Source organism: Corticium candelabrum, chromosome 12 (assembly GCF_963422355.1).
Source record: "Corticium candelabrum chromosome 12, ooCorCand1.1, whole genome shotgun sequence".
Lineage (NCBI taxonomy): Eukaryota > Metazoa > Porifera > Homoscleromorpha > Homosclerophorida > Plakinidae > Corticium > Corticium candelabrum.
Genome location: NC_085096.1, coordinates 687,501 through 705,000, shown reverse-complemented (window position 1 = coordinate 705,000; position 17,500 = coordinate 687,501). Strand labels below are relative to the sequence as shown.

The window sequence follows — 17,500 nt, the reverse complement described above, 5'->3', positions numbered from 1 at the left end:
GAGTGGGACGAGTTCTGTGAAGAAGTCGCCGTCGTAAACTGCATAGATATTGATTTAGAGTAGCAAATAGTGACAATCATGTATTTGGTTTGTAGGCATGGAGTCAGATTGGCGGGAAACAGAACGTCAAACCGCTTATCCACTGGGCCAAGGAAATGGACGCCTTGCCAGACTTGCCTGCATATCTATGGGCCAATAACGGAACGAGAATGCAAGAGTTTCTGACTCATCTTGGTTCTAAAGTTGATCTGGAGAAAAAGCTGTTCTTCAACCAGTTTCTCGATGGTATCTTCTTTCCTCCTCCAGAGATGCTGCCGCCATCGTCTAGACGATGAAAACAGTGACCTTCGAGACCGACTTGAACGGTTGTTGCAGTGTGCACTTCAAGTTTGCATTGTGTATGCTTTCTGTAGGTGCATGTAGTTTGTTGCGTTTCGCATTGCTGGCATGGAAAACGTGTGGTAGTCTGTTACGGTACACAAAGCTGTTTTCAGAATAAACGTTGTCGTGCAGTTACCGTGCAAATTCTGTTTGTGGAGCGATTTCAAAGCGAGAAATGAAGAGGATTGTGAGAGTATATCTAGACTGCATTCCGTATGCACGTGCAAATGTGCATGCTTGAAGTATACGTAGACGTTAATTGATTTGACTGCGCGTCTAAGCTAGCCATCTATCCAACATATTAAAAAGGAAGTTGCATTCGACTTCTGCTTGTTCTCCTCGCTTGCGAACGACAGCTAGGGCATCATTGTATTTATAAAGTTTCTGAGTATATACCCTGTCCATATACACGCGACGAAGGTGGCAATACGTCAGTGGCGTAGCTCGGGTGTGCTGAGGGGGGGAGGGGGGTTCACAAATGGAAAACAAATACAATCTATGTGTGACAAGTTGACCGAGTTGATCTGCATGTTTCCAAAGGATACACGGGGATACAGTAACCACCATTCTGAAATTCTGAGTACGCAGGCCACCCATGGTTTGCCAGTCATTGCCAGATATCGAAAATAACGATTTCGCCCGGACATTGATTAAATTACTCGAGCAAGAAAAAGTGAAAGTCTTTTGGAGGTCGATCCATTGATGCTGCAGCGTCAATCAAGACTGTTGGATGGTGTGCTTCTTTGTTGTCTTCAGCATACAAAGTTAGCTAAGTCATTTGGATTTGCAGGCTCGACTTGAGTTTCTTTGCCAGCTGCTGCAGCGACGATAGACATTATGCGGGTCGACTTCTCTCCTAACGTCTACGTATACTTCAAGCATGTACATTTGCACGTGTATACGGAATGCAGTCTAGATATACTCTCACAATCCTCTTCATTTCTCGCTTTGAAATTGAAACAGAATTTGCGCGGTAACTGAACGACAACGTTTATTCTGAAAACAGCTTTGTGTACCGTAACAGACTACCACACGTTTTCCATGCCAACAATACGAAACGCAACAAACTACATGCACCTACAGAAAGCATACACAATGCAAACTTGAAGTGCACACTGCAACAACCGTTCGAGTCGGTCACGAAAGTCACTGTTTTCATCGTCTAGACGATGGTGGAACCATCTCTGGAGGAGGAAAGAAGATACCATCGAGAAACTGGTTGAAGAACAGCTTTTTCTCCAGATCAACTTTAGAACCAAGATGCGTCAGAAACTCTTGCATTCTCGTTCCGTTGTTGGCCCAAATATATGCAGGCAAGTCTGGCAAGGCGTCCATTTCCTTGGCCCAGTGGATAAGCGGTTTGACGTTCTGTTTCCCGCCAATCTGACTCCATGCCTACAAATCAAATACATGATTGTCACTATTTGTTACTCTAGATCAATATCTATCTATGCAGTTTACAACGGCGACTTCTTCACAGAACTCGTCCCACTCTTTAGTGTAAACGAGACTCAGAATTTCAATGTAAGCCGTCTTTAGTTCACTGTTTGGAGAGCTCTGCCCGACCACGGCCGGACATAGCAGACTGGTGCTTTCACTCATGAACCTCATTTCCAAGCAAATATTCATGGGAAAGCTGCCTCGTAACGCGCGCTCCTGTATCTTTGTCACCACAACCTAGACGCAAACGCGTAATTTAAAAAAAATTGAATATAGTGTTACAATTTAGCCTCGGCTTTCCAGACCCGTGTAATGCCAATTAAATTTTAATTGCACTACACGAGTCTGGGAGGCCGAGGCTAGCACAATTACTAACTTGACAAGCTTCAACAATGTTTTCATAATCGTCGTCGATCACAAATGCAAACTCCATGTCACGCACTGGAGCCCAATTGATAAACTTCCTGTAGTGAATAGCATGGGGCAGTTGTTGGTAAAGCCTAGAGACAAATCAATATTAATTAATTAATTAATTACACGAACAGCCACTTAGTCATACATTTTATCCCCAATAATTATAATTAAACGATTTAAAATTTCAATCCAACAAGTCGTTTGTCACAGTGTAAAATTGTGTATACACACATCTTAACGTCATGGTCACGCGACTTGCGACCAGTCACGAGCCCGAATTGAGGTGGTGTATATGACATGCACGGCAAGAGTGCAATAAGTTACTTCCGGTTATTATCGCACTCTCACTTAATTAAGTTAACTTTACATATCACGTGACCATGATATAAATAATTTATCGCCTCGAACGAAAACTCCGCCCCTCGTGCTGGTAAAAGCCTTAAAGCACGCTAATTATAGGATATGATTTGGCCACAACTTCGCTAAACGTACACTGCAGGTTGTGTTTTGAGCACAAGGTTGCCGATGTGGCAGAAGTAAGGATTGAGCTGTGGAAATAGGGATAGCAGTGGAGTAATTATCTTCATGCTCAGATGTTGCACCATGTCTGTCAAGGCTTGTGCGAAGTAAAATCTGCAGTCTTCTGGTGTGTTGTCTTCTAAACAATCAGACAAAACTCAAAGATTGTTCTTGCATCAGATGTGTGTGTGTTTGTGTGTGTGTGTGTGTGTGTGTGTGTGTGTGTGTGTGTGTGTGTGTATGTGTGTGAATTCTCAAGATGTGCTTCTTTGGGCGGTTATCAGAAAATGTTCACAAGGTGGCCCTAAGAAACGGTGGAAAGACATAATTAGGAAGACCTAAATGATCGGAACATTCAAAAAACATGTTGGTATGACTTAGCAAATAAATCAAGATCTGCCTGGAGAGACCATTACTATGCCTGTCTGAAGTGTACTCAAGTGTCATCTGGCAATGTTGACTAACAAACTGTTTTCTGCCCTAAATGCCACAGAGGTTTTAGACGCATTAGCTAATGACTTGAAGAGACACAAATGCATTGCTGAAAGAGAAAAACCTATATATAAGCAAAGAGGAGCCATTGAATGCCAGACATGTAAGAAGTACTTTCGAAGCAAAAAAAGGCTATGCAATACACAAATGCGTCAATATTCATGGAAAAACTTTTTTTATGACTTCGTCTTTGTCCCCACTCAGAGGGTAGCGTGTCTGTTTAGACGGAAGCAATATGGGAGGAAGAGAAGGTGTGTGTGTGTGCGCGCGCGTACATGTGTAAATGAGTGTGTACAAATTGATTAATTAAATAACCAGTGTCTTCGTTGACCAGCCGTATCCAGCAATCGTCGTTGAGTGGGTCCCACTCTTCTGCCTTTGGAGCAGGCAACTGTTCAAATTCTTTCTTTGTCATTCCCCTCAGCCTGTTTCCAATCTCGACCATAGTGTTATACGGAAACCAAAATATTTCCGTCGACCAGTTGGCCTCTGCAAGTGTCTAGAAGACAAATACAACAATATGTTGATATTCAAACCTGAATGAAACATTTGCAGTGACGGATACTTTAAGTTTGCTGGCATCGGTCAGAACGTCTCTCACAGATTGGAATACGTTTTCAGTTTTGACGATCACTTGTCTCGGTTCAACGTCCAGTGTCATTTTGTAAACAAAACCGAACAGTCCAAGATTTGTTGAGACTGCCTTCATGAAGTCTTCTCCGTCGTTGGCTTTACTGTAAGTGACCAACCATCCCTGATCATTGACCAGCTCTAGACTGTCTACCATATCAGGTAAGGCTGGACAACCTTTGCCAACACCCTGTATAGTAAACAACTAATTTTGTATTACGTTGCAAAAAATGGTGTGTTTGTTTGTTTGTATGTGTGCATGTGTGTATATGTTTGTTTGTTTGTTTGTTTGTTTGTTTGTTTAAATGTGTGCATGTGTGTATGTTTGTTTTTTGTTTGTTTGTGTGTGTGTGTGTGTGTGTGTGTGTGTGTGTGTGTGTGTGTGTGTGTGTGTGGCGTGCCTAAAGAGACAATCAAGCTAATCGCGTCTTTTCATCAAGACACGAAAGCAAAAAATTCGTTTGGATGGAACAATATTAGAGGAGATTGAGGTTCAAAATGGTTTGAGACAATTAAAGTTGTTGTATTGTTCTAGTGTTGTTCAACTTGTACACATGATTAGCTGTGAAGAGGTGGTTGGTTAGGGTAGAGAATACTGAAGAAGTGGGCATTACGATCAAGTACAACCAGGACAAGAAATTATCGTTCGGGAGGTATACTATGAACGCTTGTGAGAGGAAGAAAACAGAGTGTCAATTTGCTGATGATGCAGCTCTTCTTTCATCATCAAGATCAGGTGCAGAGAAGGCAGCAATGGAGTACGAACAAACAAACAGAGATTTTGCGTTGACTGTTAGCATTTCCAAGACCAAACACATGATAACAAGAAGGCTGGTTGAGGAAAATGATCGAACGCCTGTTGCGCTTGAGGGAGGGGACATTGAGATGGTAAATGCGTTTTCTTAGCTTGGATCTGTCATTACCAGTTCTGGGCGAATGACTGTGGAGGCAGACAAAAGGATAGCTCAAGCGTCAAGGGATTTGAGACTTCAAGAAAGGCTGTCTTTATTGATAAACACCTAAAGATATCAACAACGAGACTAATTTACAATGCGTGTGTTATGTCTGTGCTGTTTAGGGAGCAGAATGTTGGATCCTTCTCAGAAAGCAGGAGAAGAAGTTGAACACCTTTCGCCATCGATGCATTAGAAGTATCTTGAGCATTTCCAACAGGCAACAATGGTCTAAGCACATCACAATGGCAGAAGTGAGGAGGAGGTGGGGAGACGAGAAGACTGTATCTGAGAAAGTGAAGAGGAAAAGGTTGGAATGGTTGGGACACCTAGCTAGGATGCCAGACCGTAGAATACCAAAATCAACCTTATTTGGTTGTTTGCCTCAGCCCAGCCCCATATGTGATCCAAAGAAGAGATGGAGAGATATGACGAGAAGAGACTTTAAAGACATTGTTGAAGTATCAGAAGAGGAATTGTATAATGAGGCTGTGAGTTCAAGAACAGGCGATGGTTTGGAACGTTGAAGATAGAGAATGGGGACACGTGCTCCGGTTGCAGTCAGGGATGTGATGTGTGAGGTGTGCTCTGGGACCTTTAGAAGACAAAGTGATAAGGCGAGACACAAGTGTATGAAAGAAAGAAGGAAACCTATAAGGGAGCAGCAAGGTGCAATCCAATGTTCAAATTGTTTCAAATGGTTCAGAAGTAAAGGAGGCTGGACAGTTCACATATGTTTAGAAGTCTAGCAAGCACAATATCCATTTATTAGATTTCTTGCCCCTTGGAGACAAGCGTGACCGTTTTACGGTAACTTTTGAAAAGAAGACAGGAGGAGTGCGCGCGCGCGCGCGCGCGCGCGTGTGTGTGTGTGTAAACTTACGTGACATCCAGTGTTGACGGTTCCGCCATAAGTGACCGAGTCAAGAATAACGTTTGACATGATGTTAAAGTCTTCACGTAGCTGTTTTCGTTTGAGCTCCAGAGTCGTGGCGTTTGTCATAATCGTCACTTGCGTACGATCCTCATTCAGAACAACCTTCTCGTCTTTGGGTCCCATATTCTCGGGATTGATGAGAACTTGATCAATATCTGCATACAACATGGACCAACTGTGTGTACTGCCTGTCGAGCGTACTTTCAATCCCGCAATCGATGCCAACTTGATGACATCTGCGACTTGCTCTACAGCAGTTGGGAAGAAGACACGGACTCTTTTCACGCGGACGGTACCGCCCCAGTTCTTGAAACGAATTATTTCGCCTAGCAAAAAACATGCAAACAGTAGCAATCAAACTATTTTGCCAACATTGAATAATTTATTTTAATATTTGTATTACTGCGGATTCGATTAAGCTTGCACAAATCACATCAGAAGAATGTTGCATGCACTATTTGAAGATGTGAGAGACACTCACATATTTCGTCCAGTCTTTTTCTGGCTACTTCTGCACTCGTAGGTAGTGGCTGTTTCAAAATCTTGTTGTAGAAATGTGACGCAGACCAAGCGTCTTTACGTGGATCTTCCGGCAACGGTCCTAGAGAAGACAGAGAAGCATGCACGTTTAACTTAACTAATGCATCAGTATGACTCGCTAATCCCTAAATTACTAGCTGTACTGTACCTCTGAGAAGGTTACGGACAGTGCGTCCGTCACCTTTTACTTGTGAGAACCACTTGTTGCAAGGGAACGTGTAGATAGTACCCGAATCATGCTGAACGGAAGCAAACTCCAAGAACCAGTCTTCTTGATCGACAGAAGAAGGACGAATCTCCACTCTTATGACATTGATGTCTCCTATCGGTTTGTGCTCTACTTTGAATTCATCTACCTATACAGATACATGTCATACGGTAAGACATACCTACAGTTACATACTGTAGTGTATGTGGGTGGACAATCTGCGGCTCATATGATCTACGTACTTGTCCTGCATGAAACAAGTGTGGCTGGTCCTTCTTTACAGAATTCTTTCTGTCTAACAAGATATCCTGAACATCTTCCTCTCGACCATACAATGAGATAAGAACTTCAACATCATCTGCTCTAGATCTCTCTCCAGTATGCAATTGTATAGTGAAAGCCATCTAAAATTGCAATACAATTAAGTTAACAATTGAATTATATTAAACTTGACTTTAGTGGTATAGTTTGTTGTGACGGTGCAATTCAATCTTTCTTTGCACGTGTTTGTAGGGAGGTTGCTTCTTCTCAAATAACGCACAGAAAAGTATGCAGCAGCTAGAAAAACTTATATGTCAAAATGTAAAAATCTTCATTTATGCAGCAAAAAGGAGGCGTGGGCTTCTAGACTCTTACAGCCTTTTTGGAGGTAGTCAATTAAATGCAGGACATCGACTTGCAAAGCAGACTAATTTGCTATAACCACATTAGAGTATCTCTTACGATCGTCCTGCACAAAACTGCCGCTCTAATAATTATTGAGACTCTCAACGAGAAGGCATAGTATGGCGTGCCATTTGTGTCAAAATAAACACTATGACATGAAGCGATGAGACAATGCGATAAGACGATGAGTTATTGTTTGAGATTCCCAGAGCTTCGATCAATTGCCATGCTTGCTTGTTTACAAAAATGTTTTAGTGTTTTGCCTTCATCGTGAATGTGAGACATTAGCACCTTGTACATCTAGCCGACGACAAAACGTCAATGGAGGACCACATATTATAGTCAACGGCATTGCAATAGCTGATTATATGTATTACAAAGAACCTCTAGACGTCTTTGAAAGTCATTCGGTGTGCGAGGGAAGCAGGCACTGTTGCATGCTTGGAGTAAGACTCTCAACACTTTCAGCCGTCTACACAGCTTTGTCTAAAAACTTCCTCATCTTCCTCTAGTTCGTAATTCGAGAAACGTACGTCAGCTGACTGCAGTAGTTAACATACGTCAGAGGTTAGCTATATCCGGTCAGACGACAGAGCACAGCTGCTGCAGCACCTAACTGCATGCGTTCTCACAGTGCACGCAGTTTTCTCAAAAACATCTATACTAGAATATACAAGTGTCGTGCATGCATGCAGCAGTAGACTACATGCAGTCAACTACACGACAAGTACAGTGACATGTAACATACAGACAATATACAGAATGATTACCTGTGATCGTGTTGCAGCTTTCAATTGTAGACACGCTGAGACGATGAACGGCGTCTAGTGCTCGAGAACGGCAAAGCTGTCGATACTGTACGTCGCCTCGTGCTGAAATGCGACAAACTTTGTAATTCAACCAATATGTCGTGCTATTTTTCTCAAAATTAGATAATTAGATGAGGCGATGAGATCATGTGATGAGACAATGAGATGAGGTGATGAGACACGACCGCATCGCCTCTTCTCATTGTCTCATCGCCTCATCTCATTGTCTAATTTTAACACAAATGGTATGCCATATTATGTTACTTTACGATCGTCGAATCACCGGATACCTCGATAATATCGAATTAGCTGTCACGTGCGGTGATTGTAATAGTTCTGCCCCATCTATAGGATGGAACCATCACAGACAGTCAGATTCATGGTCAACGCCGGAGTTGTAATCAACTCGATCGTCACAGATCAACTCTAAGTTACTCTTGCATTGCATTGCACGAAATTTCATAATTAAAACTGTTGTAAATGTAGGTCAATACTGGATTAATTCTTTAAAACGTTTAGGGCGCGTTTCTTTATTTTCTTCTGCCTCTTCCGAAGAGGCAGAAGAGATTCTGCTTCGTTTCTTTAGTATCGGAGGAGGGGTCAGAAGAGTGGTCATAGACTCGTACCAGACCCTCTCGCGCCGTCGTGCCCGGTTCCCGTATAACACGACAACGCCTGAGAGGGTCTGGGATCATACCGCCTACCGTTTATGCTATTAAATGATCAAACTAGCTCGTATGTCACCAAGCCTCAGGCTACTACTACGATTAGTCTAATAGTTATTCTCATGTGTCACACGGAATGTCTTGCAACAGACTTGACCTTCCATTCGTACTCTACTTGTTTCCTTTCCGTGTTGGTATCCTGTCTCTACACAAGCTCTACGTATTTGCCAACCTCTCTGAGAAGGAGGACTTCCTCTCCAAGAGACTTTAGAGCGGAAGTCAACACCGTGTCTGACGGCACGCTCTGCCAGGCTCCAAATGTTCCCGAATCGTACTCGAGCTTCCCGATTTGTATCGTTCTCGTAGCCTAGCACAGTAATAGAGCGGCGACTAGTGCATCCCTAGTCCAAGCTACCTAGACTGCTGATCGAATCACATTGGACGTCACAGCTTCAGATAACGTAGATCGAACTCAGGATCGAGCTCCCTCTGTGAATGAATCTCTTTTCATGCGACAAGATGGGTCTCTTCTCGTGCAGCTGTACAGAAACGAAATGTAAACAGTGAATGTATGCAATCGGATATCACAGCTTGCATAACTTTGATGGAAGGATAGCTTCATAATTAAATAAGAGCAGGAGAGTGTTGACATTGGTGACGTGGGGTGACACTTAGATGACGTGGGGTGACACTAAGTGAAGAAGGTAGGCGGTATGATCCCAGACCCTCTCCGACGTTGTCGTGTTATACGGGAACCGGGCACGACGGCGCGAAAGGGTCTGGTACGAGGCTAAGTGGTCAGAGATATCGGAAGACTCTTCCGCCTCTTCCAGAAGAGGAGCAGAAGAGCTGGAAGAGAAGAGGTCGAGAAGTGGCGGAATAAACTTTGCTGTGTTTCTTTTTCGTTTGGCTTAGTTAGCGCGTGCGTAGTTTGGGTTGCAGGCACGTGACATTCCGCGGGGAATTTGTTGGCCGTAACGCGTACCATGACATTCAACTTTGCAAATTCTGCGTTATCAACTGACGTCTAACCCTTACAATTTACCCAAGTATATACGTGAGTTTTGGCTACGCTCTCTTCACCCACTAGAGACATACTAGAGAGGCCACAACTTCTTCAAGCTCTCCAGATGAAAAATTCTCATTTCGTCATCAGAAAGAAGCGTCAACATCACTTCTGCTACCACTCCTGCCAGTTCGACACGAAAATCGTCCATTGACACTAGAGCATGTGCCACATCTTCCGTATCGAACGTTTCTTTATTCGAACCTCTTCCGTCTTCGCCTACTCTTTCAGACAGCTCTTCCGGAAGAGGTGGAAGACTCTTCCAGAAGAGGCAGAAGAGAATAAAGAAACGCGCCCTTAGTCTATTATAGTAGATAGATGTAAAACGTCACGAATTAATCACTTTAAATCTTAGAGCCTTGGACAAAGTTGAGGGTGGGGGCTTACTTGAGCACTGGGGTAATAATCATGCGAGTACAGTGCATGCAGCTGAGGAGTTTGTACTTGCCTTGTTGTCTCATATTTACAAGTTAAAAAATTAAAGTATAATAAATAAACTTAAAGTTTCTAGAGTTTTAGTTAATTAACTAAAAAGAATTTCATTGTAACTATCACAACTAGTTCTCTTAGTTTTGCGAGTTAAGATTTCTAATTACTATTTGCAATACAAATTAATTAACAAATAAACAAACAAACAAGCAAACAGTGAGTCAAAATTAATACATTTATTGATGAAGTCCCGTATGTGTAATGGCTGCATTTCATTAATTTCTATTTATTTATTTATTTTTTCTTTCTTTATTTATTTTTGTTTATTAATTTATGTTTGTTTAATTATCTATTTATTTATTTATTTATTATTTATCTATCTATCTATGTATTTATTTATTTATTTACTTATTTCTATTTATGTATTTATTTATTTATTTATTTATTTATTTATTTATTTATTTATTTATTTATTTATTTATTTATTTATTTATTTATTTATTTATTTATTTATTTATTTATTTATTTATTTATTTATTTATTTATTTATTTATTTATTTATTTATTATTTATTTATTTATTTACTATTTATTATTTATTTATTTATTTATTTATTTATTTATTTATTTATTTATTTATTTATTTATTTATTTATTTATTTATTTATTTATTTATTTATTTATTTATTTATTTATTTATTTATTTATTTATTTATTTATTTATTTATTTATTTATTTATTTATTTATTTATTTATTTATTTATTTATTTATTTATTTATTTATTTATTTATTTATTTATTTATTTATTATTTATTTATTTACTATTTATTATTTATTTCTTTCTTTCTTTATTTATTTATTTATTTATTTATTTATTTATTATTTATTTATTTATTTACTATTTATTATTTATTTATTTATTTATTATGTATTATTTATTTACTTATTTTTATTTATGTATTTATGTATTTATTTATTTATTTATTTTTTACTTTTATTTATTTATTTATTTATTTATTCGTTTATTTTTTTATCTATTAATCTATTCATTTTTTATTTTTTATTTATTTGTTTATTTATATATTTGTTTATTTATTTATTTACTTATTGATCTTATTGATGTGGCAGCTGCAAAACCTGTCTAACCGGTTGATACACCTCCTACAGATTCTATGATAATCAATGACGTTCTTGTTAGCTGATTGAACCCACTGTGGTATTTAGCAGGAGACAATGCAATCTGGTATGTTTATCTTACGTAAGCATCCGCTGACCCGAGTGCGGTATTCTCGCCAACCGAGCTGCTGGTCTTGAGCATTCTGGTGTACTAAAGTTCTTGTCTAGCTGGAAACTGCAACAGAACTTCCACCCAAAGTCTCTACTCACAGTTCTAAATCTTTGGAAGGTCAGCTACAGCTGCCGTCTAGACTACATGCATGCAGTTTTCATCAGTCTAGTTCTTGCAACCATGCAGTCGCGTGTTTTTACGAAACAGTTGCAAGTAGCTCTACCCTAGTGTCTTTGTAAATTACTCAAGATCTCTACTGCATGCTCTGCTGCGATTAGTGTTTGAAATTACGTGCACATATAGCTAGTAGCCTACCATGCATGCAGACCTGGCCGTCGTGTCAGTCTTGTCTAGCTAAATACCTAGATATTAATTTCTCTCGTTTGACAGTGCTGCAGAACAAGACAGAGTCGGACGATGTACACCGGCTTTGTGCATGCAGCGAATTTTTTTAGAATATACAGACGTCTTGTCTCTACGTGTGACACAGTACGTCACACTCGCAGCATAATCGCTCCAATTCATGAAGTTACTAAGCATCGTCTGTTTCCTTCTAGCAAGAACGAGCAGTAGAAAACTCTGTTGTTATCTGAGGGGCCGTGCAAACTAGCTAGGCACACTTCATACATGCATCCTAGCTCGTTGCGTTGCAACGAGATAGTAGAATAATAGTGCCTTGCTTGTCTCTAGACGACTAGACAGAGAAAGGTTGCACACTCATCTTTCCTCTGTGTGCTTGTGTGGGAGACGCATGATTATGGAAATGCGGGAGATGAGATGCTAGAGAGGAAGTTCTAATCTATTTATAGTGTTTCTCAACGTGAGAACTCTAGGCTTTCGTCCTATCGGCCAACTCCGCCGCCATTGTCACTATCTTGTGACGTTGACTTGAGAAAGTCATTTGACCAACTCATTAGAGGGTATACTATCACATATGTGAGACAGTTGTCTAGATCTAATTTTTTTAGATAATTTGATTCGTTGATATTGCAAGTCCTAAATTTCTACAATTCTAGATGTCTTTCACGTATACTATTCGAGTCGTAACTGGCGAGAAGTCTGATGCTGACGACACCAGAGTCTTCATCTCTCTGTATGGCAAAAAGGGTTGTGTTATCGAGGCTTTGCTAGACAAGAACAACTCGGTAAAAGATCAGAAGCACTTGTTTCACGCAGGACAAGTAAATGCGCATCTCTATCTGTCACCACCGTTAGTGCGTACTTAACTCTAATTAACTAACGGTTTGCATGTCTACAGGAGGATGTTTTCAAACTTGAAAACGAACCGACGGATGCAGGGGAGATCAATGTTATAAGAGTGGAAAGTCACCCATCGTCTGGCGAACATGAAAACTGGTTTTTGGAGTCTGTCACTGTTGAGGACAGCTCGGGGACTGTCTCCGAGTTTCCTTGCAACAAGTGGTTTTCTGAAGTAAAAGGCGACGGACGCCTCGTCCGCACTATTCTCAGATCTCGAGGTACAAATTCTAGTTACCAATTTTAACAGAAATTATACTATTAGCAACTACGTTCAAGAATCCAAGACTTTACAATATTATTAAAGTGATTTTGTTGAATGATAAGTTTGAATCTTGTTTTCGTTTTGATATGTAACATAAACAGTAACATACACACACACACACACACACACACACACACACACACACACACACACACACACACACACACACACACACACACACACACACACACACACACACACACACACACACATATATACGGTATTGTACATATGAATGATTGTGTGTATATTTAGTACCATTGTTGAACGACCCATCCAAGCCAAAAGTCATGGCATCTGTTTCCAAAGAAATTGTAAAAGAGCAACTGCCCACTGATCCAGTCGAAGCCAGAAGACAACTAGAGAATCTTCCAAACTGTGAGTATGCCTATATATAATAATAATAATAATAATAATAATAATATATTTCACTTCGTACCAACAGGTACAGCCTCTCACAAATGAGAGAAATATACATACAAACACACACATACACATAGACACCTCAAAAACAAACAAACAGCTAAGTACAGTTGATCTAAGTTTTTTACTTCAAGTTTTTGACAATGTCCAACAGTAATCTATTTTTGCTTTGCGGATTCTTTGCTACAGCATGTAAATTGACCAATTACTGCTTCAAATTTGTTATTGGATGTAATTTAGATAGTGAGAGAGAAATAATCTCATGCTGTTCATTGGTATAGTTTCCTGCATGGACTAACTAAAACGTTTTGTATGATCTTCATCAGATTCAGATATCAATGGTACTCAGACTGACAACAATCTAAAAAGAGATTCTAACAAAGATTGTTTTAGAAATTTTAAAAATATTTTGCTATAATAATTAGAACGATTAAAAGTGTTTTCATATATCTAAAGACAGTCATAGATGCATGTTTGTAAACATTGTCGCAAATTAAATTTTATGTTTTTACTTTGACAGCTGCCCTGGTTTTATGTTTGCACAAAAAAGTCTGCAACTGTTGTTACTAACTATAGTCTGACTGCATATAGTACACGTGCACTACATGGATATGCGTCGGTAGGTGAAAAGAAGCCTTTCAAGAACTGGGCGGGCAACGTCCAAGTCAAGAACGTCTTGGTCTATTTCCCAACAAGAATCGATCACATACAACACGCCATCAAGTTAGCATCAGTTGCAGGAATGAAAGTGCGCTCGAGAGGAACAGCACACAGTTGGTCCATGTTGTATGCAGACGAAAATCAGTTGCTGATCAATCCTGAGCACTTGGGTCCTGATGAGGAAAAAGTGGTTCTAAATGCAGACAAAACTGAAGTGACCATTATGGCAAACGTTACTATGGTAGAAGTCAAGAAGAGGCAACTGAAGGATGAGTTCACTATTCTCTCTAATGTTATTATTGACTCTGTGACTTATGGAGGAACAGTCAACACTGGGTGTCACGTATGTGTTTGTGTACAAGCATGCATGCGTGCACACACCATACCCAATTGTCTCACTCACAGTTGTATTCACACACGCCTACAACGTCACAACGCACAAACACACACACACACACACACACACACACACACACACACACACACACACACACACACACACACACAAGTGCGTTGTAATATGGTCAGCTGGTTAGTAGTAGTCAATAATTGTTATTTTGTAGGGCGTTGGCCGTGGTTGCCCTGCTTTACCTGACTTGGTTGTCAAGCTAGAAGTGGTCAATGACAAGGGTGACTTGGTCACTTACAGTAGAGCTGACGACGGGGAAGAGTTCATGAATGCAGTCACTACAAATCTGGGACTGTTTGGGTTTGTCTACAAAATGACTCTCGCAGTTAAACAGAATAAGATCACTGTAGAAACTCACAACGAATATCATTCTGTGAAGGATACTTTGACTAACAGCAGCAAGCTCAAAGTGCGTTAGTAATTACTATATACGCGCTTGTACTCGTGTGTGCGTGCCTACGTGCTTGGTGCGTGAGTGCGTGCGTGCTTGGTGTGTGAGTGCGTACGTGCTTGGTGCGTGAGTGTGTGTGTGTGTGTGTGTGTGTGTGTGTGTGTGTGTGTGTGTGTGTGTGTGTGTGTGTGTGTGTGTGTGTGTGTGTGTGTGTGTGTAGCACAGTACATAATATGATATATCGATTCTTTTCACATTATAGCATCTTGCAGAAAGCAACTGGTCAACAGAAATCTTTTGGTTTCCGTACAACAGCATACTCCACAACATCAAGGAACTGCTGAAAATAAAGAAAGAAGACTTCCTCAAATTACCCACTCCAAACTTGGACAAGTGGGATCCACTCCAAGATGATTGCTGGCTTCGACTAACGAATGACAAATCTGGTCAAGCAATTCAATCTTTCAAATTTGCATGGACGCATTAGTTGACTATTTATTGTTGAAATGTGTAGGAGGTAAAACCGAAAAGTGCCTGTTTCACTTCAGACACAAGTTTAATGACGCATTGGGAGAATTGGGCTTGAAGGCAATTACGCCTTTGCTTGACGCCGCGCCAAATCTTAATCCTTACTTCTGCTGCTTGAACAGCCATGTTGTGAAACTGCAACCTTCGAAGTTAGTATAGCACGTGCAGTAAGTTCATAATGCATTGACGGTGTAGCCGTTATATCTAAAGTTAAATTGAAATCATAAGTTAGTTAGTTAAATGTATAGATTATTACATGATAGCTGGTTATTTGACTACTAAATCATTATTTGTTATTAGGATTTGTGTTCAGCTACCCGACGCCATTCATTTCAGGAAGTTTGTTCATTGGGCTCCAGTGCATGACATGGAGTTTGCCTTTGTTGTTGACCACGATTATAGCAATATTGTTGAAGCCTGCAAGGTAAATGCTTTCCTTTCAAAACGACGAATCATAATCATTAGGTTTCGTGTCTACAGGTCGTGATAGATGAAATTGAAAGGCGTGCTCGACAGGGCAACTTTCCCATGAATGTTTGTATGGAAATGAGGTTCATGGGTGAGAGTAAGAGCCTCTTATGTCCGGCAGTTGTCGGTCAACATTCTCCAAACAAAGAGGTGAAGACGGCTTACATCGAAGTCCTTAGTCTGGTTCGCAGACAATCGAGACTGGCACGACTTCACTCGAGCAATTGCCACTGTAAACTCGCTTGTCTGATAATAAAATTTGAAGTCACACTTAAATTTGACGTTTCTTGTACATAGGGATGGAGCAAGATTGGAGGTAGGAAAAACGTGTATCCACTGATCCATTGGGCCAAAGAGGTGGACGCAATGCCCGACTTGACGACTTACCTGTGGACCAACAATGGAGAGAATATGAGGAAGTTTTTGCATCACCTTGGTACTAAAGTCGATATGAAAAAGAAGCTGTTTTTCAATCAATTCCTCGAAGAGATTTTCTTTCCAAAAACGCCCGTTGAAGTGCAACGTCACCGTAACTGGAGAGAGAGGTGGTGCAGCTTGTCGTAATCTCTTCAATATTTCCTGAAGACGGCAAGGATAAACAGTGCAGACTGATACGCATGCAAAAGCTGTTGACAAACTTACGGAAGCGTTAGAGCCTATTTCTAGTTGTAATGCACTTCTAGCATTTGAAAGCGCGAATACAGATAACTGGCAAAGCATTCTGTTCACTCATTTCCTTTAGTATGCGTTGTTTGAAGATAAAGGTTTCTAACATGCGTGTGAACTCACTGCATGCATGCACGTGCATACATTTAATTAATTCTTGTTTCTTAGCATCGGAGCGGATACCGCATACATCGTGATATCCAAATCGTAAGTACAATCTAAAGCATGTACCCTGCCCGTGCTCTAGACTAACAACTAATCAGACTAGGGCAAAAACTTTTTAGTGCGTGATCGACACGCTCTATGTCCGGAACACAGTGACGTCACGATACCGCTAACTCACATCGTACCAAACAATTTTTTCTTGATTGTATCCAGCTGCATGCCCCATGGTAAAACCATCATACCTGATGTCCTATACGACGGTCAGAAACAGAGAACTCTGCAATGTCTCCTTTCTTTAATTATCTCGGTAAAAGAACGTCAATTTCAATTTTTAATTTATTATATTAAACTTTTTATAAAACTGTTAAAAATATCTGCCTCTCCGTTAAAACTTTTATTAGCACAAAATTTGTAATGTATGCATATACTTACAATATTTATATTAACCAGTTAAATATGCAAGCGCAAAACTTTAATTCAGAAACCCGCTCTTTCAGTGTCCTCTAGACAAAATTTTTTTGAGGCATCATTGCATGTAGTCAAATGTTGGTATAGTTGTCCAACATTCATGTGACAGCTTGACGTCAGTTTCTAACAACGGTCTGGGTACGCGATAATTGTCGCGTACATACGGGATTTCACGTAACCACACCCACGTTGGGCACAAACTCGTTCCTCTCATGTCTGCTCGTGATCCTTCGCTGAGAAGACGCCTAAAGCATCATTATGAGTATCTCGTCAACGAACTCATGATCTCCAACTACTTGGGCCTGCTCTTTTCCGCAGACGTCATTTCGATGAGAGAAATGGAAACGCTGAGAGAAATGAGGG

General features: G+C 40.3%; 4 protein-coding genes across 4 annotated transcripts in view; 3 read left to right on the top strand and 1 right to left on the bottom strand.

The window, feature by feature from the left end:
- LOC134188263 (uncharacterized) overlaps positions 1-518 on the top strand; it is a 4,904-nt gene extending 4,386 nt beyond the window's left edge. Inside the window, exons 10-11 of the mRNA XM_062656459.1 lie at positions 1-33; positions 96-518. The exon at positions 1-33 is cut by the window's left edge and continues 183 nt beyond it. Coding sequence (XP_062512443.1) covers positions 1-33; positions 96-335 — 273 coding nt within the window. The 3' untranslated portion in view covers positions 336-518. The remainder of the gene's footprint in view (positions 34-95) is intronic.
- Positions 519-1,346: 828 nt separating this feature from the next.
- Positions 1,347-8,103, bottom strand: LOC134187974 (uncharacterized). The gene is made up of 11 exons (XM_062656159.1): positions 7,951-8,103; positions 6,757-6,918; positions 6,455-6,662; positions 6,248-6,367; positions 5,713-6,092; positions 3,812-4,066; positions 3,562-3,745; positions 2,728-2,893; positions 2,198-2,321; positions 1,843-2,058; positions 1,347-1,776 (listed from the first exon to the last, which is right to left on the bottom strand). The coding sequence occupies exons 2-11, from the start codon at positions 6,916-6,918 to the stop codon at positions 1,537-1,539; spliced, it is 2,055 nt and encodes a 684-aa protein (XP_062512143.1). The 5' UTR covers positions 7,951-8,103; the 3' UTR covers positions 1,347-1,536.
- Positions 8,104-14,163: 6,060 nt separating this feature from the next.
- Positions 14,164-16,545, top strand: LOC134188262 (uncharacterized). The gene is made up of 7 exons (XM_062656458.1): positions 14,164-14,385; positions 14,606-14,860; positions 15,105-15,288; positions 15,357-15,519; positions 15,671-15,794; positions 15,851-16,070; positions 16,136-16,545. Exons 1-7 carry the CDS (start codon positions 14,164-14,166, stop codon positions 16,156-16,158), a joined length of 1,191 nt encoding a protein of 396 aa, XP_062512442.1. The 3' UTR covers positions 16,159-16,545.
- A 775-nt stretch (positions 16,546-17,320) lies between these two features.
- Positions 17,321-17,500, top strand: part of LOC134187984 (uncharacterized) — a 3,284-nt gene continuing 3,104 nt past the window's right edge. Inside the window, exon 1 of the mRNA XM_062656169.1 lies at positions 17,321-17,500. This exon is cut by the window's right edge and continues 324 nt beyond it. Coding sequence (XP_062512153.1) covers positions 17,350-17,500 — 151 coding nt within the window. The 5' untranslated portion in view covers positions 17,321-17,349.

Coding starts and splice junctions, on each gene's coding strand:
- LOC134187974 (XM_062656159.1), bottom strand. CDS start 6,918: ATGGCTTTCACTATACAATTGCATACTGGAGAGAGATCTAGAGCAGAT. Junction 6,663..6,756: donor ACTTGTTTCATGCAGGACAA/GTACGTAGATCA, acceptor GTATCTGTATAG/GTAGATGAATTCAAAGTAGA. Junction 2,322..2,727: donor CTCAAAACACAACCTGCAGT/GTACGTTTAGCG, acceptor ATTTGTCTCTAG/GCTTTACCAACAACTGCCCC.
- LOC134188262 (XM_062656458.1), top strand. CDS start 14,164: ATGTTGTATGCAGACGAAAATCAGTTGCTGATCAATCCTGAGCACTTG. Junction 15,520..15,670: donor GTGAAACTGCAACCTTCGAA/GTTAGTATAGCA, acceptor ATTTGTTATTAG/GATTTGTGTTCAGCTACCCG. Junction 16,071..16,135: donor TCACTCGAGCAATTGCCACT/GTAAACTCGCTT, acceptor TCTTGTACATAG/GGATGGAGCAAGATTGGAGG.